Source organism: Harpia harpyja, chromosome 7 (assembly GCF_026419915.1).
Source record: "Harpia harpyja isolate bHarHar1 chromosome 7, bHarHar1 primary haplotype, whole genome shotgun sequence".
Taxonomy (NCBI): Eukaryota; Metazoa; Chordata; class Aves; order Accipitriformes; family Accipitridae; genus Harpia; species Harpia harpyja.
In genome coordinates this window covers 44,629,401-44,655,803 of record NC_068946.1, presented here as the reverse complement: position 1 = coordinate 44,655,803, position 26,403 = coordinate 44,629,401, and the positions used below count along the sequence as shown (strand labels likewise).

The 26,403-nt window shown below is 44.1% G+C and overlaps 1 protein-coding gene across 3 annotated transcripts in view; it reads left to right on the top strand.

Moving 5' to 3' along the window:
• The window catches only part of SEMA5B (semaphorin 5B), a 283,502-nt gene that overhangs the window by 231,042 nt on the left and 26,057 nt on the right, over positions 1–26,403 (top strand). For all 3 annotated transcript variants that reach the window (XM_052792870.1, XM_052792869.1, XM_052792871.1), the window contains 9 exons: positions 7,630–7,747; positions 13,831–14,012; positions 17,163–17,306; positions 18,823–18,970; positions 20,324–20,549; positions 21,208–21,426; positions 23,242–23,412; positions 24,326–24,475; positions 25,384–25,428. In XM_052792870.1, coding sequence (XP_052648830.1) covers positions 7,630–7,747; positions 13,831–14,012; positions 17,163–17,306; positions 18,823–18,970; positions 20,324–20,549; positions 21,208–21,426; positions 23,242–23,412; positions 24,326–24,475; positions 25,384–25,428 — 1,403 coding nt within the window. The remainder of the gene's footprint in view (positions 1–7,629; positions 7,748–13,830; positions 14,013–17,162; positions 17,307–18,822; positions 18,971–20,323; positions 20,550–21,207; positions 21,427–23,241; positions 23,413–24,325; positions 24,476–25,383; positions 25,429–26,403) is intronic.

Here is a 26,403-nt window from a genome sequence, read left to right as displayed (position 1 = left end):
CTGCTGCCATGGGTGGTTTGCTTCATGTCTCAAACTTCCAGCCAGCATTTGCAATGTAAAACACTAATGTGTCCAATGTTAATACCGAATGAATATATTGCTACAGATGCATCATTAACTTTTTATTAGGAGATGGGCTGTTTTACCTGTTTGGGGAGGAGGAAGTATCTGGAGCCAAAGCAAATTTGTTATTGTTGGTTTAAGTTTAAATTTAAGTACATATAAGCACATAAAATATGTATGGGTTGTAGAAAAACATAATATTGTACTGTCTGGTGTCTTTTACATGTCAAAATACCTAAGTACTGTAGATTTATGGGAACACTCCAGTCTGCAAATGGATAGGGCTGGATTTCAAGAATATCCATTTACTTAAGTGATGTTGTCTCTTGTTAAAAAGTGGAATGGACATTGCTTGATGGCATTTTTATAACTACATGGGAAAAAGCAATGGGGAATATGTTGGCAAGACCATTTCGGCCCTTATGCAATGCTAAAATAGCCCTGCATTGGACAAGAGATGTGTTAGATCCTCAGAGTGTAGTAGGTGGTCTAATATTTATTTGCCTTTTTCAACATACATTAATCTACAAAGGCTCTGTCTAGTTGAATCTACATCTTGTTGAGCAGAAAATAATTACCCAGAGCCTAACAAAATCCAACTTTCACAAAGGAGCTGCTTGAATATGGATTGCTTTGTGCAGCCTGGGTGAACAACTGTAGACTCTTTTCAGGTTTCTTTATCATCACTCACATTTCTTTCTAAGTTTCCTGCCTTTGCAGTTTTCTTTCCCTTCCTAAGTTTCCATTTTAGCATAATTTGTGTTCTTAAATCATCAGCATCTTGCAGAGGCTACATAAAGCACCTGTCTGTGTCTCTTACAGTGGATTTGCTCTTACCTAAACCACTCTTTGTATCCACCTATGCCACCAGACTACAGGAATTTGCCATGTTCACACAGAAGTCTCAGATCTGCAACCCCAGAGCAGAAATGCAGGAGCAGAGCACATCTTAATCTGACAGTCACCTCCAGACACTGACTGACACAGGGCAAAGACAGGGAATAACACTTGAGTGCACTGATTTGCCCAAGCTGCCTTTCCAAAAGGATGTCTAGTCCCCTCTGCCTCTTTCCATATGGCAGCCCTGGGGGGCATGTTTTCTTAAGGCTCAAAAGCCTGCTGAGGCTAGGAAATGGTTGTGCTTCGCAATCCAGACAAACGTGAAAAGTGCCGGCGTTCAGGAATTCCTTCTGGCTATTCCTTTCATTAGGACTTTAATAGTATCTGAGTTTTCTTGTGGATGACTGATCCCATCACTGGTAGTCAGAGGCCCTCTGTACTTTTGTTTTTATTAGAGGTCAGCTTTGTTTGGCACAGTGACAAGAGTTTCCAATAGTGTTTGTGAAGGAACACTTATTCATTTTTTTTAATAACCTGCTTTACTGATGTAAACATAAATCCAGATTTAATCAGAATTTTTCTCAGGGTGGCATTAGTCTTCATATTTGAATAAATGCAATGTTGTTTTATTTCACAGCTTTAAAAATAAAAATAAACACCTATCCAATAAAGAAGTCACTGTTGCTAAAAGATGATGGAATGGGATGTCAGAAAGTAAAAAATGGAATAGTTTGTTGTGTAGATTGCGTGAGGCCATAATCTATAAACCACAATCGATTAAAGTGGTATTGAAAATGGTAGGGCAGGAGGTGGAAACTAGCAAGCCAAGGTCCCTGATGTGGAAAGGAAAATGAGGTGAAACTGCCTCTGAAAATCCTCTGTCTCTGCACTGCTTCTTTCAAATAAGTTACATGTGTTTGGCTCATAAACGGACTTCAGTTTTAGAGGTCGTTTTACACCTTGGCTTTAATTTATGCATTCAAAACAAACCATGTGCAGAGCAGCAATCACTGATGCTAAGCGTGTGTGGGTGATAAATTACACACACACACAACACATGCACACTTCAGCTTCTCTGCCTCTGTGTCCAATATCAAATGCCAAAATACCAAACCTTGTCCATCCAGATTAACATCAACAGGAGCCCTCACAGTGGTGGTACCTGTGAGCTGTAGTACGCTCTTCCCGAGTAGTGCCTTGCTCCACAAATAGCCCCATTAATTGCTTATGAAGTATGTGGCTACTCATCTTGAGGAAAGGGCAGCAGCATCTGGCACGGAATATGTTGTATTCACGAGCTGAGAAATGAAGCTGCTACTTGACCAGCATCTGACTAAAGCAGCTCAGTTCCACTTGGCTTCTCTTCTCAGTGGGGAAAGATAATGGATTTGTACAGATCACTAACTCATCTCTGCAGTTTGAATTTTTAAAGGTATCAAAATTAGAGGAATTGTTTGAAGGTCCGGTGCTTTTCCCCCCTTTCTAATCTTATTTTCTTAAGCCACGAACATCCTTTTGATTCTTATTCTTCTCTTTTCATGCCATCTGGCTTTAGGGAAGACAGAAGTCCGCTCTTCCTTGCACAGGCTATTGAGGTTGTCAGTAATTATGATTTGGTTGGCTGGAAGCTAATATGATTATTTGTTTAGTTCATCCCCTCTGCAGGTTGATAGCAATGGGACAGTAAGCTAACCTTGTCAGGAAATGCCTGTCTGCCAAACACAGCCTCATGCTTGCAACTAACAGGCACAGCTAAGACCCCCTTATTGCTTGCAAAGGGCTGTTCCCTCGGAGTTAACTGCTCAGAGTGCAACAAACCAGTGTGAAATTCTGAGGTCTTATTCCCCCAAAAAGCAAGGCGAACTCTGGTGCTCCCCATGCTCCTGAGATGCTGAGCACAGATGAGTGTTGCTCAGTGCCTTGCAGGATCAGGCTTATAAATGTTTGCACTGCACCAGTTGATAGCGCTGCTATCTCTGTGCCTCTAATGAACTAACCGGTGATGGGCATGGGGGTTTAAAGGACTAGGTGCTGTGACAGTTATCGTATCTCCCTGGCGAACGTGATGTTCACTGCAGGTTCCTAACTCACCAGCAAAAATGCAGAACCCTCTCCTGGAGCAGTGACAGGGTTTTGTGAGCAAACACAGTTTGGGAAGGGAGCTTCGCAGTCTTTGGGTCTGCCCTGCAGAGCCCTGCCTCTGCAGATCATCACGTCCTGTCGTTCCATTCCTGTTTGCTTTTAGTCATCAAAGAGGAGAGAAAAAGAGGTAAATGAAAAGAGAGGAAACACAAACTGGGAGAGCAAGCACGTCCTGGCAGATGATAGGAGCAGAGTCCTTCGGTGTGAATGCTCTGGATGACAGTTTTGTGGCTTTTGGTACAAAATGGCATTTTTGTGTGTCTTCTGTCTGGTAGTAAGAATGGGAAGACGCTCTAGTAATTCTTTCTTCCTTTTGGTCTGTCAAAGCCTAATGTCTTGGGTCTGGTTCTATTGATTTGATGATCCATTTATTACACAGTCTGAAGTTTTAACTCTCAGGGAAAAATGACCAAAAGATGAAGTTATCTAGACCCAGAGGAAATGAAAGAGGGAATGAAAAACTTTTGAACTACAGACGTTTAAGCTTTAATGAAGATTCTGAAAGAAGACGTCATTCAGGCTATTACAAGAAAGGAGATCTTGGGCAGGACCAGCATCTTGGAAGCAGAAGCCTTTTTACAGCACATGTTATTAGTGAAGCCTCAGCAATGCCAGGCTTCAAAGGCCCCATAAAAACTCCTTTGAGTCATAGGCAAGAGTTTCCATTGACTTCAGTGGGCTGTGGATAGTGCCCCACTTGCAGACTCTTAATCCTTTGTGTTATCCCAGATCACTGCTGTAGAAATGATTGCAACAGCCAACAACAAGGAGGCTTACAGCTCCCAAACAGAAGGCAGCAGGTGAGCTCTTATGAGTAAGATCTTATTTTCATGCAAATGTCCTTGGTAAGTGAGAATAAGGAACCGGAGAAAAAAATACCTTGAATAGGAGATACAAATGAAATTGTTTTTCAATTGAGCATTTTCAGTGTATGCCTTTATGCCTCAGATAAGACATTTATTGCGAGGCAATGAATTAAAGTGAATCGCAATTGATGATAATGCCCTGTCATAATAAATCCAACCTCTTAGATACCCGTCAAGAGGTATTCTCCCGAGTCCTCACCGAATACGCTACGATTAGTAGACAGCCAGAGGGGAACTGGGGACACGGACTGTGTGGTATCATCACCGTCTTACTTCCACAAGCATCCCACTTTGTGGGATTTCATTAACTAAGTCATTAGCATTAATATAGCCAGTGTTAACCTGCTATGCTCGGGTAGTCTTCTAGGATAATAGGTTCCCTCTACCTGTGTGGATTATGATGGGAGACAATAGTGTGTCATTAGTTCCTTGAGTCATTCCCAGCCTGCCACTGAGGAGACCTAAGTGTGGTGTTCCCTGTATGTATGGTATGAAATCTGGCCCCACCGAGCCAGTGGCAGAAGTCCCATTGCCTTTGAAACATCAGAATTTCATTTAAGCATGTAAACTCCTTTGTATCTCATTTCACAGTATTTAAATACTGCCCTGAGAGACTTGGGGTCCCGCAGCCTGTGTGAGACTTTTCAGTGGTGTCATAATACGAAATGGTATTTACATGTAAACATTTCAATTTGTGTTCTGAGCACAGGGAAATGCTGTGATATCTTTACATTTTTTCCACACCATGGTGCCTGGTCTGCTAAGAATGACAGCATATTTCTGAAGCATTTTGATCTGTGCATGCATGTATGCATACCTGTATTTGTCTTTTGGTGTGTGTTTGCTGGTGAGTTTTTATCTTTTAATGACATAAATAGTGATATATATTCTAAAGATATGGTAAGGATATAAATTAGGGTGGATTTTGAAGTGTTCACTTAAAGTATTTGCCAGAAATGTTATTCTCTTGCAGTAATGCACATTGTAATGCTTTTCCTGCTTACAAAAGGAAAAAAAAATGGAGCAAATTGTGTGTAAGTAAATACATTCCTCCTCACCCTTAAGTTTATCGCTGTCAGCTGATATAATAGGTTTCTCACCAGAGTTGAGGCAGATGAGTGGGCTCTGAATCCTGAAGGGAGGCAACCAGCATAGCTATTTTGTTTTTAGATTTCAAATGGTTTTGAGGGCCTGCCGTCAGATGGGGAGAAGTCCCGGACTTTGATGGTTGTTAAATTACAGAGTGCGCGTTTTGACAACCCAGCGGAGCCCAGGCTGGGTAGGAATTCATTACACCCAGGATGCAGAGCGCGGGATGGATGTAGCTCCCCGCCAACAAGCACTGCACCGGGCTTTTCCCGGGGCCCAGCATCATGGCCTTCTGGCGGCTCTGCAGCTCGGTTACTGATGGCCCATCAGCTGGGGGTCAGTGGCAGCGGCAGGGGACCGCAGGCTGTGATTCATTGAGTGCACCGTTAGGGATCTGTAGCTCGCCACTCTCAGCCAAGAGCAGCACATTAGCTACATGACATACATTATGATAGTGCCAGCAAAGTGGTCAGTGCCTAACCGGGATATATTGCAGCCTGCGGAGTGGCTGAGGGCTGCAGCACAGAACATATGGAGATTATTTCCTGAATTTATGCAGCACATGTTTTCCTATAAATTAAATTCAGAGAAAATGTGTATCATAATAGGGTGATGCTCACAACAGCCTTCCCTGTTATGAATTACAATGACCTCTCTCAACTCGCTGGGTGCCCAGCGAAATGGCTTCATGCAGTTGGAAACAATAGCGTGTACACGGTGTCAGGGTCTGAAAGCCTGACCAAAAGGCGCTCTAACTAAAAGCAGGGGCTTTTTTCTTCCCCCCCCCCCCCCCCCGTTGCTTCTCTTCTTCTTCTTCTTCTTCTTCTTCTTCTTCTTATCTAGAAACTGCCCAGTTTCTTCCTGAAGTGCCAAGTTGCCAAGAGGGTGGGCAGATGCCCGGGTGTCTGCTCCATAATTAACTCGGTGCTGCCCTTGCTGAGGGACTGCTAGACGGCAAAGGCAGCTCTGGATGTGGTGGCAGCCCCAGGTCATAGGTGAGGGTGGTGGGGGCTGCCAAAACAGCAGGATGGGGGTCCTTAGCCAGAATAATGAGCAAAGCAGCAGGTGTCCCTTCTGTGTCCTTGGACTGAGGATCCCGAGTCTTTTCTAGGCAAATATTTGATGTTCTGTTGCCTGGGGCTGGGACAAAGTCATCTTTGCCTTTTCCTTGGGTGTGCTGAAGCAGCTGAAGGAAAAATGTAGTAGAGAGAGTCATTGTAACTACCTTCCTAAGCATGAAAGATAAAGTTCCTTACAACTCTGTGTGTGAAATCTTTAGTAGAGGAAATGTAGGAGTTGCCATGTAGGACCAAACTGGAAATTCATAATTAAAATATAATATATACACATGTGTATGTATATATATATATACACACATATATAAAGCAATGGGTATCAGACAGCAAAACAGTCTAGTGTTTACTTTGGGGCAAATGGCTGTGGAGTCAGTACAGACTGATAGAGTGTTTTGAGCTGTGCTTAAGGGACTTGCTTTTTCATTTGCAGCTGATTACAGGCTAATAGGATTTCAAAGATTTCTGGGAGGCAACAGTTCACATCTCATTGCATTTGATTTTTTTTTTTTATTGATGTTTCATTTATCATACTGATACCTACCCTTAGAAAAAATTTTATTACTCTCCTGTTTAGCTTCTTGAACTGATTTTTTCCCCTTGGTCCCTTGCTGCTGTCTAATTGGCAGTTTTCAAATCATTTGGGACTTTCAGAAAGATCCTATCAGCCTTTTGTGTGATGGAAGAGAATGGATCATTGGAATAAAAAATAATGTTGCGAATCTTTTTAGGTTTAGTCCTCTCTTCTTTGTCTTTCACTAATACATGCATGATGTGGCTTGTATTGTTATGTTTTCTTAATGAAAATTAACAATTTGAAATCAACTCATGGGAACAACTAATACAGCTGAATTTTATCAGTACAGACTAATTCTGTGACTGACCTTCTCTGTTTAGTGGCAGTAGTAACCCTAGTTATTTTTCTTTAGCAGCTCACATGTTGGGAACACACACTTAGCCTGTAAATATGGATTCAGGAGGAAAATGAATACTGCAGTGTTCAAAGCAGCCAAAAGCTTAGAAATAATGTTCTGCTGTGACTTTTCCAAACTGACATCTTGATGTTGGGATTATAAATGAAACCATTGTTCCAGCAAAGGCCAAGACTAATAGAAAGCCTTTATTACTGGTCCATTGGCTAATTCTGCTTGTCTAACCCCTTTGGATGGACACAGTGTCAGAAAACATACTCACAGAGGTTGCTTTGTGTGAGATTTGGCCTGCTGAGTGATTACATGTGGGCACAAAGATATCTCAATGACAAGTGTTCTTTGACTAAAATTTGTAAAGTCATTTTCTTTCCCTAGGCCTTGGAGAGGAGTGAACTGATTTTTAATCTACAGCTTCTATGAGTGATATTTGCTTTGTGTCCTATCACCCTTCTATTCAGCCATTCTCCCCTTCCAAGCAGGTAAACCTCTGCTTAGAAGAAATTGTTTCTTCTGCTGAGCCTCGGTGCAGTTGACAGCTGTCATATACAAGCACTATACTTGTATATGTGTCTTCAGAGCTAGACAGTCTTAAAGAGCTTTAAACTTTTCTCTTTGCACATGCAGGGAATGCCTAGGAGCCAGAGACCCCTATTGTGGCTGGGATAACAAGCAGAAGCGATGCACCACCATTGAGGACAGCTCCAACATGAGCCTGTGGACTCAAAATATTACTGAGTGCCCAGTAAGTGGAAGGAGTGGAAATATTTTATATATACTGGGGTGTGAGTGTGTGCGTATGTGTAGAGGAGAGAGGGAAAGTGAGTGTGTGGCAGCCTGGTGAGGACTGATGGGAGAGCATGGAGAGCCCAGTGGCACATACCATTATCTGTGCACAGCCTCTTGTGTAGAACACAGAGACCCCAAATGTATTTGTTTGCTTCAAAAGAGGGATCCCAAAGCAATCGTTCAGTCCTCCTCGTGCCCACCCATGCCTTGAGTGAAGAAGATTGGATCATGCTGTTGGGCTGCTGCTGAGAACCATGTAAGCCCCAAATGAAACTTGAGCTTTCTCAGGGCGGCTCCACAATCTGTGCTGTCTCCTTGGCTTCCCTGCACATTGGGGAAATCAGAATAGCTGACTACAGCGTTCTTGGGCAGCACTCAGTTAATTTTCCTTTTGGATCCCTGAGCTGGGACCAGGAGACAACGCTGGTGAAGAAGTCTTGCACAGGCAGGAAGAGGCATCTAGTGAACAGCAGAGAAACCGGGCATGCACGGATGGTTTGCAGATGGCACAAAAAGATACAGTATGTACTAGAGAACACAAGGGAAGGGGAGAGTGTAACCAAGAGAGCGAGTATGAGAAAGAGACTGTTGGGTTCTAACCTCACTTCAGCAGACCAAAGACCAAATCTACATGATATTGCAAGGAGATGGTCTTCTTTCCTTGCCCTGGTCTTCATCAGATGGAGCAGTTAAAAAAAAGTGTCTCTGCTTGAATCAGTTTGAGTTGGCTCTCCAGCTCCCTTCCCACACACCCACCCACCCACCTTTGACGACAATATCCAGTTCCTGGCTGTGATCCCCAGAAGCCGTCTGGCCAAATTTAATTCCTACTGCTTGAACTGTTCCTGCAAGGTGGCTGGGGAGGAAAACCAGTCTTGTTAAATAAATTGGGGGGGGTGGCGTGGTGATAAATTCTCATTAACGTCCATTGTTATTATCTAACGTCACTTAGCATGTTAATACTGCTAAGTCCAGTAGATAGAGAGAGAGGACTGGATTGGTTATATCTTCAGTATACTGTTTCTGTCTGGAGGTGCTGGGATGTTTATTCCCCTTATCTTCCTTACTTCTCAGATATTTTCCCAGGAAGTATTAGTCATTACTTCAATCCATCCTCAGCTTGGCAGGCTTAAGTTTTTCACTGCTGGATTCAGAGGCTTGTGTGTTTATAACCCTCTTGTGTTGAATTGGGATGCAGTGCTTCTTGATTGCCCATGCTGTTATCTCGTCCTGCTTAATGCGTGTGTCTGTTGATAGGTGTGTGAGGTGTTAATCCTCTAGTTTGAACATGTCTGCTGTGGTGCACACTAGGGAACAGGCTACTCCAGATCATTGTTTCAAGGTCATAAAAACACACAGAATATTCAGGAGCTTTGGCTGTTCTTGGGGTGCTAGTTTTACATTTGTTTTAGCATTTCCATTGTAGATTATTTTCCATATAGGTGCTCTCATTCTGGTGCATACATCAGCCTTTTGCTCTTTGACTGACGGGCTGCCAAGCTGTTTAAAATCCACATGCAAGTGCTTTCTTTTTCTTTCTCCTCTGCCCCTCGCTGGAATGAATTCACCACTGGTGTGGAGTGGGATGGCTCATTTAAGCACCTACATTAGCAAATACATTAGTATTTCCTTGTGTTCAGTGCACGATAAAGGTCGTAGTCAACAGAGGCAGGAGTCTAGGACAGCATGTGCAAATGACCACTGGAAAGGTAGGGGAATGCAGTGACCCAGTGCCAAATTTCACTCCTGAAAAAGACCTGTCTGGGAGTTTAGTTGGATGAGTTCCCATCTTAAGAAGTCCTGGCTTTTCTCACCCCACTTTCCTGGACTGAGCACCAGGCGCTCAGCTGTGCTGGTACAGCTGTATGTGAGATCACAGTCAAGTGTGACATGGCATAGATTAAAAGCACCCCTCCCAAGTAAACTTTTCCTGACCCAGATAATGTCAGTGAGCTCTTCTGCAGCCTAGCCCACAAACAGATGTCCTGGCTCAGCTGAGAGACTGGCATGCAGCAGCTTTTAAAGCCAGAACTGGCATATTATTGAATTATATCCTAGAGGGTCCAGGCATTTGTGCGAGTCAACCACAACACTAACACAACTTGACTGCTGCTCTTGTGCAAACATGCTTGTTCAAAGCTAGTCTGAACATCTTCGTACAGCACTATATTGTATCACAGATTCTTACTCTCCAGCTTTAACATTAAGGGACCTTAGACAGAGTGTTAATCATATAGTGTTAACCTAGTACCTTGGGCAATGGTTAATATATGTTACTACCAGGTAACACCCAGAACCTCCTAAAGGTTCGTTGCTAAGGTTGCAATGATGTCAAACATTTTAACATTAAGAAATTATAGGACACATATTGCACATGCTGCTCTTCTTTTTCCTGTATGTGCATGTGTCATGTCAGGGAGTTCTGAATACATGATTGCATGCTGTTTATTCTTAGGCTTGGGAGAAGGGAGTGAGGTGCTTTTTGGTTTTAGGAAAACCGAAAAAAGCCACATCCTACTTTATCTTACTGATGCCAACATGAGCCACCAGCAGGAAAGGAACTTTAGATTTGGCTAACAAACTCCATTAGCCAAGCTCATGGGGTCACTCTTGTTGGTGGTTGGCAAGTGAGGAACTGAGTATTCCCAATAAAGTGTACAGGCCTTACCGGGAGCCAAATGATGCTCTTCATCCAGTCCCACTCTGCATGTCCAGCAACCCCTTACCTTAGTCATCTGGCATCTGCTCCATGCTACCCCATTTACTTGCTAATCAGTGCCAATCTCCCCACTCCTTTTTTGGGGGGTCTAGCAGACTTCTACCCTGCTCTCAATTCATGTGGGCTCAGCCACTCAGAGCTGCAGTGCCCAGGATGACCCTGCTCTGGCCCACACTGCATGCCCAGTGCACAGAGAAGACTTCAGGTGCCAGGATCAAAATCTCTGAGTCTCTGAAAACTGAGAATTTTCGTCCCCACCTCCCAAGGACTTTATACCCTAGACAGATTTGAATGGCTTTTCATGGGAACTGCAAAAAGGTGTTAGAAGGACATAAAGTTCAGCTCCTTGCTCTGAACACTAGTTTGTTTCAAGAAAAAGGTTGCTACTTATGGACATTCTTTTTCCCTAGATTTGATTTTAGAAATGGTTGAAATATTTTGACTGAAATTTTGCAGGAATTTTCAGCTTCTATCAAACAGCCAACATGGAAACTTCCAGCTGAAGTAATTAAAACTTGGCGAAGTTATAAGCAGTTGACATCTGAATCCTAAGAAGAAGCATAGATGAATTGAAAGAACAAGGAATGCTTCTAGCCTTATCTGTAATATCAGAATAAACATTGAAAATACCCTGGTAGCAGGGGGTAGGAATGGTCAGTCTGAACTTTTAGATCCTGCACTTGAGCCTTTAGATGGCAAAAGGAAGAAACAAAAAGGTGATGCCTTTGGTGGGAGTATGGCAGTTTATAAAATACGAGAACTCTGGAATTGGTAATATTGCGAGGTGAGAGAAGGGCATTTGATCACGTGTTTTAAAAGATGTCCTCTCTGTCTGATGGGCACTGTGTTGGCTACAAAGGGTTTGCCTTGTAAAGATATTCCTGAAAAAGATCAATGCATATGGGTTTTTATCCCACTTCCCAAGTTTGCTCTTTTGAAGATATTTTTATGAATTTAAAGATGGAATAATAATCCATATGTAATTTCTTAAGTATAAAAACTTCCCACACTCACAACGTGACATGTTTATAAATCTCAGCATTTCAGTTATGGCTGCTTATTTGTTTAATTTTTGGGTTGCTTCCCAGTATCACTTATGAGCCAATAATTATTTGTCAGCTTTTTTTTTTAATTGAAGCCACGGGCCATATCATACCATTGATTTCTGAACAGAACTCCCTGCTGGAATCAGCAAGGCTTTCTGGCTCAAAAATGAATAGAAATGATCCAATACTTGGATTATGACTTTTGTAAGGCAGGAGGAAAAAGGAGATAAAAATCTAGTATTAAATATCTCAAAGTAGTTCTTTTGATTTTTTTCCCCCTGACTTTCAGCAACCCAAGTGTATTGATTTTTGACTGCATGCATGTTTAAAACAACAAATTCAACAACAACAACAAAACTCAGTGTTCTCTTCTCTGGGCATCTTGCCTTGTAACCTGCAGCCCAGAGCAAATTTTTATGACGACATGATAATCTATTGCAAACAAAGGTTTACAACAGATGCTTGAAACCCCCCGACTGCAGCCCGATGAGCGCAGTAACAGATCTAAATTACTTCCATGCCACTGCTGCATATTTCTGATGCTGCTGTAGATGGGTGAGAGGGGAAGATGACAGCCCACCGGAGGTGCATTGTGAGTGTTTAACGTAGTGTCAGACTTGGAGAATAAGCACAGAACAGCGTGTTTCGGAGAATAAGTGTTTGAATGCACTTCTCCCGTGGCTGTGGTTGGCTCTCTGCGTGGCTCCCAAGCAGCTCGCAGCCTCTCCGTGCCTCGGTTTCCTCGTCTGTAAAACAGGAGAAATTATTTTCTCCCCTGGGGCGGCCCAGGGGACTGATCCTGCTGACTGCAGAGCTCAGTGAAGCATGGCACAGTGGGGTTTGTCAGTGGTAGCTGGCTCAGATTTGGGCCAGGGCTGTTCACCAGGGCCCCAGCCTCTTCCTGTCTTCACCCTTCATTGCGTGTGACACCAAGGCCAAGTCCAGTCTTGTCTTTGCCAGCGGTTTTACCAAAGCTGCTGAGCATCCCACCACCCCGTGGGTGACACCGGTGGGGATGAGCCACTTGCAGGCAGCTGCCATCCGTGCCATCCCGCCTGCGAGGCCCTGCACTTTGGGACATGGGGTGGGAGGATGGAGGGAGCCACCAGGGAGAGGGCATCATGGTCCTGCACGGTAGCAGGGAAATAGTTGTACCTTGGGAGGGCCAGCATGGATGTCTTTCTGCCTTGTGTTTCTGAAGTCAGGAGCAGAGGGGAAGCCAGGGCAGGGGCGTTCAGGGCGGCTTTCCAGACATGGTCCTGGAGTTGCTGGATTTCGCAGTGGCAGTGGAGCGGGCAGAAGAAGGCAGCGGTGGCCCGGGAGCAATCCCAGGAGGAGCAGGCAGCAGTAATCTCAAGTCAGCCTTGGCGGCAAGGGCCCTAGCAGCTTACTCCCGCAGCCCTCGGCTGAGGGCTCACTTAGCAGCACTGGTTAAAACAAGGCACAGGGGAGCAAGCTCTGACACCCTATCTCCTGGAAGGTCTTCACCGGTCCTGGGCTGAAATAGTTCTGTTTCTCATGCTTTTGGTCTGCCAGGACTACCGTATTTTTACTTCTTTACAGTGCACAGGGAGCTCAAGCCCCAGCCTGCTTGGGGCTGTACAGGCATGAAGCAAAGGGCAGAGGAAACAGATAGCAGCATGGTCTGGTCTATAAATTGCCTTGAGATTAATTCTTTCTCTTTAGCCCACTACGTGATCCTCAGCATTAATTCTAGTCACCACCATCTCCTCTTAGCCTTTTAGGCTACGGCTCTACTTAGAAAGGGAGCCAGTTCTAACTGCGTGTTTGGACAGGGCCAAACTCAGCGAGGCCCTGGTCTCAGCTGGTCACTATGGTTATACAAATGCTAACTAGGAAAATATGCTGCAGGAACAGTCCCAAGCACTGCAGAGGCAGGAGCATAATGGAGTGGGGACAATCAGCACCGGCCGTTGTGTTGCTTGAAAGGCTGAAGCTGTGCAGCGTGGGATGAGGGAGTGTGGTGGTTTTGTGGCGTGGCAGATAGATGCTTGCGCCTGGTGTGCTGCTGGCTGCGTCGGCTCGGGTGCCTGTACGCACACGTTAGGTATGCGGGGTGGAATTTGGAGGGTAAATATTGATGCGGCATTGTCTGAAAACAGCCCTCTGTTTTGAATCCTGCTCGCAAGCACAGACAGCTCCCATCTAAGCTGCATCTTAATCCTCCCAGCAGCTTTGTTTGGCATTTCTATTGTGGGGCTGTCTCCAGAAATGTAAACTTGCTATTAATGACCTTTATTCTTTTAAAATTAGGTGAAAAACCTGACGACAAATGGAAGACTGGGACCTTGGTCCCCATGGCAACTGTGTGAGCATTCAGATGGGGACAGCACAGGCTCCTGTATGTGTAGGTCACGTTCATGTGACAGCCCTCGTCCTCGCTGCGGTGGTCGCGGCTGTGAAGGGGCCAGGATTGAGGTCGCAAATTGCTCAAGGTACCTCAGCATCTTTGTGCGTTTTAGGAAGGGAACGAGAGTTGTGCCTGTCCACAGCTTAGTTCCTTCCTTGTGTTTCTGTGACCATGTTGTTGCATCCCAGCCAAACTGAGGTATGTGAGGTCCAGCTCGAAGTCAGTGAAAAATGAAGAAGCCCAAGGGCTCTGAGAGAAGGGCCTTCAGCCAGGGCTCTTGGAAGATGAGCACCCCAAATTAGTGTACACATTAACCTTCCCTGCACTGTGCCTCAACTTCCCTCAGCTGTACAGTGAGTAGTAAGTGACCCATCAGGAGGAGGTGAGTAAGGCAGAGATAGTTGTTAGCCAACTGAACAGCAATAAGCTAAAAAAATCCAATAAGCTCATCATTTTTCGGAGTTTGGGTTCCAAGGTTGCATTGCCAAAAGCGAGCAGAGCTCCTTCAGAGCAACACTTGTAAAGGCAGGGCCTAGCCTAGCTCCAAGCAAGGCTTGTTTGCCTTGTTCTGCGAGTCTGTGAACTGTCTGCAGCACGCTGGCTAGGGGAAAGCAACAGATCATTGTCTGGCAGCGAGCAGCACTTAGGAGGCATGCCTGCCGGGGACAGCACTTAAACAACGTATGTAGCTCAGCTTGTGTCGAAGTGCTGCCTTTCCAGGGAAGCCTGAAGCTTGTGCTTGAGCAGTATGGAAGCTAAATGTCCTCCAGTCAGGTGCCCAAACATAGCCACAGTGTTCGTGTCCACATTACCCCACCACCCTCAGACTACATCATGTCATGACTCAAGGAAAGACGATGCAATAGTGTAAGCACTACTTAACTGGGGTGGGGCCAGCCAGAATTTTGGTAAATATTGGGTCAATACAGTTTTCATCTACTTTATCTTCTCCATAAACATTCATTCCATTGAGGACAGCTGTCTCTTGACTCATCGCTGGAGATCAGTGCTGGTCTTGGCACCAAAAATTCAGCAATACTCATGTTTTAATTGGCGTCTCTCCTTCCAGTTGTGGGCTGTGCTGCGCAAAAGGCGTGCAGTCATTCCTGCCCCTGTGCTGCCACTGCGGGCTGAGCGGAGCTTTCCCCAGGCAGGCTTTTTATGTCAGTGGCAAATGGAAAGCACGCCAGTGGGATGGGTTTCTCAGCACTGCTCTGATGGCAAAAGAGGCAGGAACGGCTTCTAAGAAGGGGATGAAAAATAGATTATTCAATCTTAAGACATAGGAGAACAGCATGGTTTGAAAAATAGGGACATCTGGTCATCCTACATCCGCCTCAGCCCTCAAATTTCCTTTAATTGACTTCATATGGCATTGAGATTTCTTTTTGCAAAGAGGAAGCAGAATGCTTAAAGATGAGGTCTATTAGAAAGGTGGAGATCTGAAAATGGAAGATTTCTTTATTTCTTTTAAAAATCCTGAAACACAAATAGATGCTGAGAATTGCTGGGTTTTTGAGGAATTTTTAGTAGAAATTACTTTCCCTTTTTTGCTGCAATAACAGCAACCTGCCATTTTATTTTTTCTTTCTGTAATTTTACATATAATCTTTCTTTTGGGTTAAGGAATGGAGAGGTAGTAGGTGGGTTAAAACATGGCAAAATAAGATGGAATAGTAGGATTTTTATATAAGTGAGTTTCTTGTTCTTTGACCTTGTTTGGGGTGAGAGAGGGGAAGGGAAGGAGGGAGAGGGATGAGAGAACAAGAGGAGGAGGGGAGAAACATCTAACAGGGTTCTGAAATAAAGCTGCCAAAACCAGGCAAGAGTTGATAACAAATACAAAAAGTGTGAAGGGCAATGTGGGTTTTAACTTTCATCCTCTGCCCTGATTGGTGCTATGCCAGAAAGTGTTTCTTGCCAGCAGTGTTATTAGTTCAGTAAATGCTTTGAAAATTAACATCTGTTTTCAAGCTTAGCTTTCAAGAACCAGAGAGCACCTGAGTTGTTTTTTGACTAGACTTTTTAGAAAGGCTTTTCTTTATAAAAAAAAAAACCAAACAAATGAGATTTTTTGGCTTAAGGCAGTGAAGTGTCAAGATTAGGCAGTCCTGTAAGACAAAGCGTTGCCACTGGCTCCATATGAAATGAAACCTGCAGCACAGAAGAGATGAGATACAGCTCCTCCTCTCCTGCTCCAAGGTTCAGTAGTGCTGCCAAATCAGAGGAAGGTGAGCTTTAATAAATGCAAGATTTTAAAGATGAAAATGTTGGGTTCTGTGTAAGCACGTGGTTGTGTCACTGCATGGCAGCAGCGTCACAGGAGCCGGCCGCCTGCACGTGCTCAGCCTGTTGCAGGAGCAAGGCACAGAGCATTTGCCACCTCTGTCGCCGAGCTGTGAACTAAGGGGTTTTACATCACTTTTGCTTCAAGCTAAGTTACCACTGCTCAGCAGAGATGTGATCACTCATTAAACCATGAAACTCAGTCCTGCCTCTGAGCTCTTAATTGCCTCTGGTTTCTACAGACTTAAGGTCACACTACAGTGACGTCTGCAGGTGGCCATGAAAGCTAGAAGCGATTATTGTTTTTTTAAATGCAATTTGTGATTTCCACTTAATAGAATTCAATCCTGAAGGCTTTAGGAAAACACCTAATATTATGAGGTTTGTATATAATAAAATCATGGGAGCTGGCAGTAGTATTGCTGTAAGAGATTTAAAGCATCAGTACCTACTGCATTAGCAGTGGGTAGGTTTTTTACATCCTTTGGCACAACTGGCATTCGTGAGGCTCAAAACCTGCACTCTTTGTGCAGAAGAGTCCAGGAGATACAACTCTGGGATCAGCCATTGGCTCAGAAAAGTGGGGTTATGAGACATGGGGGAGATGATGGGGGAATAGTCAGTGAGAGTTATAGCAATCACACTGTTGCCCAGCAAATCCTAGGAGGCATTTTCAAAATCATTCAGCATTGGCTTCATTCTCTTCTTTTCCAATTCTTAGAGACTTCAATGGGAGGAAAGTTAGGCCAATGCTAAACACTTTTGAAACTCCCTTTTCTAAATCTGCGCTGATTTAAAGTCTTGTGGAAATAAATAATCTCTTCTCCAATGAGTTCAATGAATCCCTCGTCAGTGCAGTGCCTTACATGTTTTGATGTTAAGCACAGCATTACGTGGGCAGACCGCTAGGTCACCCCCATACTCTGTTCTCTCTCACCACCTTTGTTAGAAATGGCGCCTGGACACCTTGGTCTTCCTGGGCCCCGTGTAGCACCTCCTGCGGAATAGGCTTTCAAGTCCGCCAGCGATCCTGCAGTAACCCTGCTCCACGGTACGGGGGCAGGGTCTGTGTTGGACAGAGCAGGGAAGAAAGGTAAGAGATGTCCACAACACCGTGTTTTCACTTCTGTGGTTATAACGGTAGCAGCTGGAAGCAGTGGCTCTTATGTGAATGCAGATTAAGGTTGTTTGGCTGAATGTACAAAGTGGAAGGAATTGCAGAGCCTGGGAGGGATGAGGCTGCTCACATTCATGGCCACTCTCTTTCAATGAGCCTGTGAACATCAGAGAGTTCAGAGCTGCCTCCACTCTCAGGCAGGACCTTTCAGACCTTCACAAGTATTCCTGTCCCCGAAACAGAGGGCTGACCTCCTCAACGAAAGGAGAAGCTGTGCCTGCTGTTAGCAGTGTAGAGTTTATAGATACAGTTACACTGCTCTGATCCATCCCTGAGGAGGCAGTTGGATATGTGCAGCTTTCATTGCCAATTGCACCATTCCTAAGTCTCTATTAATTGTGCTGCTGCACCAAAAGAAGTTCAAGACAAAATATAGCTTAGCTCACAGATTCAGGGTTGAGTTTTTGCAGGGCTTGACATCAGAAAAACATTTTTTTTTCCCCCTTCTAAACTAAGCAATTTTCATGCAAAATCACTAAAAGGCAATACTTTTTGAACCTACAGAGCCATCTGCACTATTACACTTCTTCAAGCCCAACCCCGCATTAAACACATGCTTTAAGGCATCCCAATTTGGTTCCCAGATTTGACATTTCATTAAAGGCCACCTCTGCTTGGCAGTAGGCTGTTGTTTGTCCCTTGAGTGGTCACTTAAGACAGATCTCTGCATTTCTCAGAATACAAAGGGCAATTCATTTAACTTCCTTGATTCAGGACATTTTAATGTTTGGTTTGATTTGTGGCCATTCACAATGGTCCCTTTTGGGTTTTAAAGACTACATCTGAGTCAATTGCAGTCCTGTGGGATTCAATTTGAGAACAATATTGATTAAAAAGCTGAACAAAATTAAAGTTACCTTTTGAAAAGGGAACATGAAATAGCATTAATTTAGGGCCTGCTTTTAGATGTATATAGCATCTAGTTCGTCTCCAGTTGCAAACACTAGTTTCTTAGGGTCCAAGCAGCGGTAAGGGCCAGATCATGTGAAGAGAAGATTGTCAAGTGTTTAGCACCTGCCATTAGTGACAGATCACTGTTGAGTTGACCTCCCACTAGTCATCCCATTGAAAATATGTACCATCCACTCTCTCTCTTTGTGACACATGGGCTTCAGCTTATGAGCTCTTTTGTGAATTCAATGCATAAAAGATTTGAGTTTAGAGCATTTTCAAAAACTTGATCTTGACCATTTACTCCAAATGTCTCACTGAGGTCAGCCTGCTTAACCACTCCCCATTCTGTACAAAGGGTACAGTTCTCTGCTGTGAACAGGAATATTGCTAATCTAATTGTTGTGTCAGCCTTCTGCTGGCTTTCTGTGCATGCATGAATTGCACCCAAATGCAGTGTGCAGTCTTGCATCCATCACCATTTTGACCCTCGGATGTGCTGACATGGGTATTTTTTGAGCAATGCACTTTCTTCTTTCAGATTCTGTAATGAGAACAGTCCATGTCCATTACCGATTTTTTGGTCTTCATGGGGTCCTTGGAATAAATGTAGTGTGAATTGTGGTGGAGGGATTCATTCAAGGCAGAGGTCCTGTGAAAACGGAAATACATGTCCAGGCTGTGCTGTGGTATGTATTGTTTATTGACAGTGCATAAGGGGCACCTATTGACATCTAGTGTCTAGAAACTTGGTATTTAACTCCTCTCTCCATCTTGGTTTTATTTCTCAAGCTAGAAGAAAATGCTATCCTCAGCTGTTGCGAGAGAGGATGCTGAAATGAACTGGGAGGCGGAGAGGTGGCAAATTCCCAAAGTCAGTGAAGCTGGTGTGAGAGTCAGTGTGTTTGTGTGTGTACAGATGGGGACAGACTGGTGTACGGAGGACTTCCTTAGGCCTCTATAGGCTTAGATATCAAGTCCTTTACCTGAAAGCATTATACATTTTTTTCTTTGGTCCCACTCCCAAGGATGATCCTATTGAGTCAAGGAGGCCCTACATGCATCAGAAATGAGTCTCACTGTCATACTTGAGCAAACAACAGGTCAAACACCTAGTGCCAGTGAAGCAATGGCTACCCATTTTCTCTCTTTATTTTCCCTTTCATATTCTGGCAGCTGTTTCATGCAGCTGTTTTAATTAGTTTTGTGGAGAGTCTTCTTTCAGTGTAAGCAGATTTGATCTGGAACCTCCCATCTGTTCACAAGCTGTTTGGCATTTACTCTAGAATCATGAAGTCCTGAAGCATTACATTTCTTTCCCTCTGTCAGAAAAGACTGGTTTATTTATTTCTTTTTAAACAAGAACGCAATGTTTGTCACTGGAATTCCTCCCACTGGCGGCAAGAATTGTAAAGACCCCAAATCACCCCATCCCCATCCAGCCAGAATGTTGTCTGTACTCAATGGGTGCTCTACACCAAAGATGGCAAATGGTTCACAGCCCTCACTAGAGAGTTAAAAAAAGCCAACCAAACAAAAAATAGCTGTAAAAAGAGATAATCTAAATCCACCTTATAAATAAAACAATAAACTTTTCAAGGAATAAACTTTACTGACATTTTGTCCTCATGGGGCTCCTCTAGGCTGACCTGAGAGCAGCATCTCAGGGTCACAGCAGAAAACTTGTTTGCTGTTATTATTATCTATTGCCTGAATTATTCTTCTGCCTATAATGTACCAAGCTTTTGAAGCCCCACAGGACTTTGAGTCAGCAAAGAAACACAAACCTGAGGGAGACATAAAAATAGCAAACATAGTTCACCCTTGAGGTCCACCTGAAGCTATGCACCACCACTGCCTCCATAGTCACCACATTTTGTGCTGTGCCCAGCACTGGCTTGTGTCTGTGAGGTCACATAAGGTGGATGGAGGTTGTTTTAGATCCAGAGCGTACCCTTTTATTTTCTGGAGTGTAAATAAACCCATCAGTTAGGCTGCTGCGGTTTAATAAGTAAGGAGAGAGTGGTTTTCCTTCCTGGCAGGAATATAAGACGTGCAACCCAGAGAGCTGCCCGGAGGTGCGCAGGAACACACCCTGGACCCCTTGGATGCCTGTCAACATCACCCAGAATGGTGCCCGCCAGGAGCAGCGCTTCCGTTACACGTGTCGTGCTCAGCTGTCTGATCCCCACGAGCTGCAGTTTGGGAGGAAGAAAACTGAGAGTCGATTCTGCCCCAATGATGGCTCAGCAGTGTGTGATACTGACTGTACGTCTTGCCAGCTCTGGGGGACCATAGGGCAAGCCTAGATTTGGTGGTGGAAGGGGGATCCTCTCAGAACAACAAGAACGTGATTGTGTCTACATAAGTCTCAACATGTACAATTAGTGTCCCTGCAGAATGGCAGGGATGGAGTGAGCCCTGTGACTTAGAGATCAATACAGTTGTGAGCTCTGTGCTTATGGCAGTGTATAGACTTGTTCTTGCTACTGCCAGGCTGCCCCAAAGAGAACAGGCAAGTAATGAGGGTGTAGAGAAGAAGAGAAGAGCCATTCTACAGGACAGTGTGTCTTCACTCTTCTTTCTCTCTGGAGGTCCCCTTGTGCACTGCCTCTGGGGTTATTCCCTTCAGTACTGCTGTGATGCAAGGCAGTGTCCTGAGGCACAGCCTCAACTGCCACAATATGCTGCCCAGAAAGGTCATATACGAAGGTTATCAGTAGATTCAGTCTGTGTGTGTACAGATTTCTTTTTGTGTCTAGCTTAGCTGTAACCCTGTGGAACAAAACTCTTGCTAAGGGCTTTCAACAGAAACTCTTCCCCAGGGCACACAAATCCTGATTTTATTCATGAGCTGAAGCCATTTTAAAAGCCCAGCAACTGATTGATTTGTGATCTCGTGGTGTCTTGTTTGTTTTCCTTGAAGCTCTTGTTGATGACCTCCTCAAGACTGGTAAGACTTCTGCACGGATTATCAATGGGGGCTGGTCCTTTTGGGGGGCCTGGTCTTCCTGTTCCAGGGACTGTGAGTTGGGCTTTAGGATCAGGAAGAGAACATGCACAAACCCCGAACCTAAAAATGGTGGCTTGCCCTGTGTGGGGTCAGCGATGGAGTACCAAGACTGCAATCCGCATCCCTGCCCAGGTAACCATGATCATCTTCCTGCATGAAATTCAGAGGTGTTCTTCCCCATCTTAATGGTAGAGCCACAACAAAAAAATAATCAGTATTTCCAAGCTGCTTTTTTTTTTTTTCTTTTTAATTTGGGGGATTTTTCCTGAATTTTTTTAAAGCTATTGTAATGACCCATGTATGTGATCTTTAGTGCTATGACTTATGTTTCACCTTGGCTCAGAGGGTAACACAGCCACATCCTCTAGAGGAAGTAGTATCGTGGTTTGTCTAGCAATTTTTTGCTTCAAGAAGGTTTGATGCTCCATCCAGTAGAGGGCATCACGGTGCATCTGCACCTTGCTGAGCAGACAGGCTTAATAAATGTGGCTTAATACTGTGTAGAGATGCTTGATGTGGCGGTTCTTCTTGTGAACACTTGTTTCTTCCCCCTCTCCTGCTTACGTATTGTTCTTGCGATGGGCATCTACTCTTGACATCAGTTACCATTTCCTGCACAGCCAGCAGGGAGTATTCTTGCCTGGTTTCCTGGTTTTCGAGTCTGTCTTCATGTTTATGTTGCACTCCTGGTCCAGAATAGTAATAATAGGCCATTGACTACTGTATTCTCTCTCACTTATCCTTCTCCTTGCTCTGTAATAACTATCTATCTAACCTAAATTTAAGTGATCTTACACAAATTACCTTGCCTCTTTGCAGTTCTAGCAATTATCTACCTCTGGCAATATAGTTTGTGGCCTACACTTGAAAATGCTATATTAGAATAGTATTATTATGATTCTAAAATTCAATACAAAGATAAAATTCCAATGCAGATATGATCAGAATGTGCAGCAAGAGCGTAGCAAAAGTGTCAAATATTGCACTCTATGACTTATAAAAAGAAAATAATTCTAGCACTATAAAGGCAGCTATTAGTACTATTTTGGAAGCTCTCAGTGGCTTTTCACTAATGTCTGTGCCCTTCTTCTGTGCTGTTTTCTCCCCTTGGACACTATGATGTTTTACAATCTGTTCTGAGTGCATGATTACTATTTCTCTGTGTCTCCGTCTTTCCCTGCCTCACTCAATGTGTATACACAAATCCTGGGTTTATCTTGCACTAAGTCATCAGGTTATTATCTTCTGAATTAACGGCATGTGGACCTGCAAATCGGGCAGTCTAGTAGCCTGACAAGGGGTTGGGTGGGAATCAGGGATCTTAAGTCCCTCCCTAGTTTAATTATTAACCTGTTATGGGGCTGTGCTCAGATCATAGAATCACAGAATGGTTTGAGTTGGAAGGGACCTTTAAAGGTCATCTAGTCCAACCCCCCCCTGCAATGAGCAGGGACAATAAATAAAGCCTCTGCATTTCTGTTTAGTGAAGGTTGGAATTAGAGTACTCAGGGGCCCCCACAGAATGGTGCCATATAAGCTCCACTTAAGTTTTACAGCACTTTTTTCCCAAGTAAATCTGCTGTTGTTGTAGGTGAAGCATCAGGAGACAATATAATAACAACAACGCTGTTTTATAAAAAGGTGTAGAATAGAATAGAATGGAATAGTATATTTCAGTGACTACCCTAAAGAATATGCACTTTATGATGCAGTGTCTTTTTGTGCATAGACTTCATTCTGCATCCACAGAGTGCAGCACTTTTGTACCCTCTCTTGATATGAAGTTCTTGTTGTCAGGCCCAAATGTCCTGGGGTGCAAGAAGCTGCTAGCTAGTCTGGGAAGGGTGGATCTGGAAGGTGAGATACTGGGACTCTCCAGCTTTGTCACAGTGAGAGGAGTAACCAACAGCATCTACCTTTCTCTCCTTGCTTTTCAATGTCCTTCAGTGAAAGGCTCATGGTCTTGCTGGACTCCTTGGTCTCACTGCTCAGCAACCTGTGGAGGAGGACACTACCAGCGCACGCGGACTTGCACCAATCCAGCTCCGTCTAGCGGAGAGGATATCTGCATTGGTCTGCACACCGAGGAGGCCCTTTGCAACACGCACCCATGTGAAGGTAGCCAGTTCTCATCCCTGCTCCAGTTGGCTTGGGTGGTGTGGGGAGCAAGGCACATCTGCAAAACGTTTAAAAAATAAATCAGAACCACCACCAGTTAGAAGCTTTTCTGTCCATTCACTAAATGTCTATTGAGCCAGGTAAAAAGGAGACATCCCAGTGTTCAACTGCTATGCATCACCTTTCTCTTTACCTGTTCACTAGCCCATGCTCTGGCATTCTGGTGCTGGACAGGAAAAACCTTGCTAACAGCTGATCCATTTAAAGTAATTGAAAAAGCAGGAGCTTGGTTCTTCAATGTGGAAGCTTACAAGACAAACAAAAGGAGTCATGAAGCATCAATCTGTACAGTTGCTGAAGGGACAATCCTTCCTTTTTCTCACACAGGCAGATGAGCATGTGCTACAACTCAGAGGACAGGGTTTGGATCTGTGCTGGTTTTGAACCACCTCTGTGTATTTTCTGATCCAGTGCAGACTGACTCCTGCCCTTAGGAACCTCAGCAAAACTCTCTAACTGCTGTAACTTGTGCTGACTGCTTGAGGTATCCGTGGGAGGCCACCTCAAAACTTGAAGGTCCTGGTGCAACATTGCCCCATCCAGCTCCTTGTATGTCTTTAACCAGAGAGCCGATATAGGAACTTTTAAGACAACTCCATGCTGCACAGTGCTCCACCAAGGGTTGGTTCAGTCCATATTAAGAAAACTACAACCTGACAAGTAGGGTATGATGCTTGTACTGTTATTTGTGTTGAGGAAATTAAATCCACCAAAGGCCTCTGGATTAGATGTGCGAGAGAGGCCCAGGCCAGCATCTAGACATCCTTCAGGAGGGGAGAAGTTTGGTATCTACAAGGGATCCTTTTCCTTCTTGTTGACGTTGTCTGTGTGTTTTCCTGATCTTGGATTTCAGGTGGCTGGTCAGAGTGGTCAGAGTGGAGCCTGTGTAATGAAGAGGGCATCCAATACCGCAGCCGTTACTGTGAGGTACACAGCCCAGACTCTTCTCAGTGCATCGGAAACAGCACGCAGTACCAAGATTGCCTGTATAATGAAATTCCTGGTATGTACAGTGTCATTGAGGAGGGAGAGGGTGGGCCAATTCAGGAGAGCAGCTCGTGCCCAGACTGTCAAGCTAGGTTGAGATTTTCTCTACTATAAATGGGGTTTGGATGCTTCTAGAAAAACAAGCAAACAAACAAATATGTTATAAACTCTCTTGTGGCAGGCACAGGGTAACTGGCACACCTTTAAGGCAGCTTAGCATTTCTTTAAAACAGAATTACCTAGATCTGTAATAAATAACTAGTATTGCTTCACCTGAATTGAAGCTTTTAACCCTACATAGTTCATCTCAGGCTGGGTTATAAAAATTGTCTCTGTTCTCAGCATGGATATGGGCAACAGAAGGTTCTTGAGTTCAGGTATCAAAAGAAGTATCCCAAAAGAGCAAAGAAATAAGGTGAGGCAGATGGAGAAAACTGGTGTGTGAAGTGGGGAGATTAATCAAGGGTCTAACAGCGACGCTGTTGATGGACAGATGGTCATCAACATCTTCCACCCTGTGTTTTGTGGAAATTGAATCTCTCAGGCAAATATTTGGTGTGGGTCTATACTGAATAACCCCTTTCCACATGTTCTTTTCTGGATTACAGTGACCTGACTTAAAAATCTGAGATCTCTAGGCAATGGTATTCTTCTTTTTCATGGTTTTCTCAGCTATCTTCTTTCCCCTAAATTGAAGCAGCTAAGGAGTGATCAGGTAACAGTACTGGAATTGTCAGGTCTTTGGAGAGGTTTTGTTGCATGTATTTCACACTCTGAGTTTATAATTCGATTTAGAGAGACTCTCAGCTTGCTGCAGAACACGTGAGCACCTTCTCGTGTCTGGAGCACAGGGGGTTTAATTACTTAAAGAAGTAAAGTGATGGCAGAATGACAATTTTCTCCAATCCTTTTCTCTTTGTTTAGTGATCCTGCCAGCCTCCAGCATTGATGAGAGCACGAACTGTGGAGGTAGGGTACCACTAACTATATATCTTATTTTTATCTTAACCTGGCTTCTCTTCTCCCTGTGCAGTATCAACCAAACCATTAATCTCTACAGCTCATATCCCACTGATAGCCTTAATTCCACTGGAGTCTTGCTGTCTGAGTCAGACTGGAGGAATGTATCGCATGTCCACTTGTCAGTTCCAAGATTTTTATTTATTTGGGGGTTTGGGTTGGCCAGTGAGACTCATTAATTACCAGGGAGCACATTGCTTGTCTCTCTACCCACAGGGTAAATGGTTCAGGAGAAAGGAAGGGATATTCCTCATTCCACCACTGTAAGCCTCCAGCTGTTTGGAGGCAGGTGTTTTTAAATAACCTATAAAGATTTCAGTGAACAGAGTCTCTTAGACAGATCCTTTGCTGATATAGGAAGAGATTAGAGTTCATACTTGTCCTCCAAGCACTTCTTTCCATTTGAGTCCTCACCTCTCACAGAATTGTGTCTCCTTTCTGCATGTAACTTGGAAAGATCCAGTCATTAGTGTCACTTTTCCACTGCCCTAGGAACCCCTATGATAAAAATGCAGACTGAAAAAAATGGCAGGTTCCTTCGACATTTTAAAATGCTAGTTTCACACTAATGACCATGACGATTCTTGCTAGCATCACATCCCTGCTTTCCTGAAATCTAGATGATCTGCAGGCTGCCAAAATCTCTTCTCCCTGTGGAGATCATGGCAAAAAAAGGCATGCCGCCTGTGGCACGGAAATGTGGCCTCTCAGTTTGTGACTGTGGGGCAATCAATGGAATTAAGATTTCAGCACCTGCAATGTAACAGTTGGCTTTCTGCGTCACTCCTTCTCCCTCAGAGGGTGCAACGTATCTGTGTCAGTTCCAGGACTCCTTGCTATGGCTTGTACTCTACAGTTATGCACTGTCTCCACATTTCCTTCTTTTACCACCACCATTGTATTGGCTGTTGCAATCTATGGTTT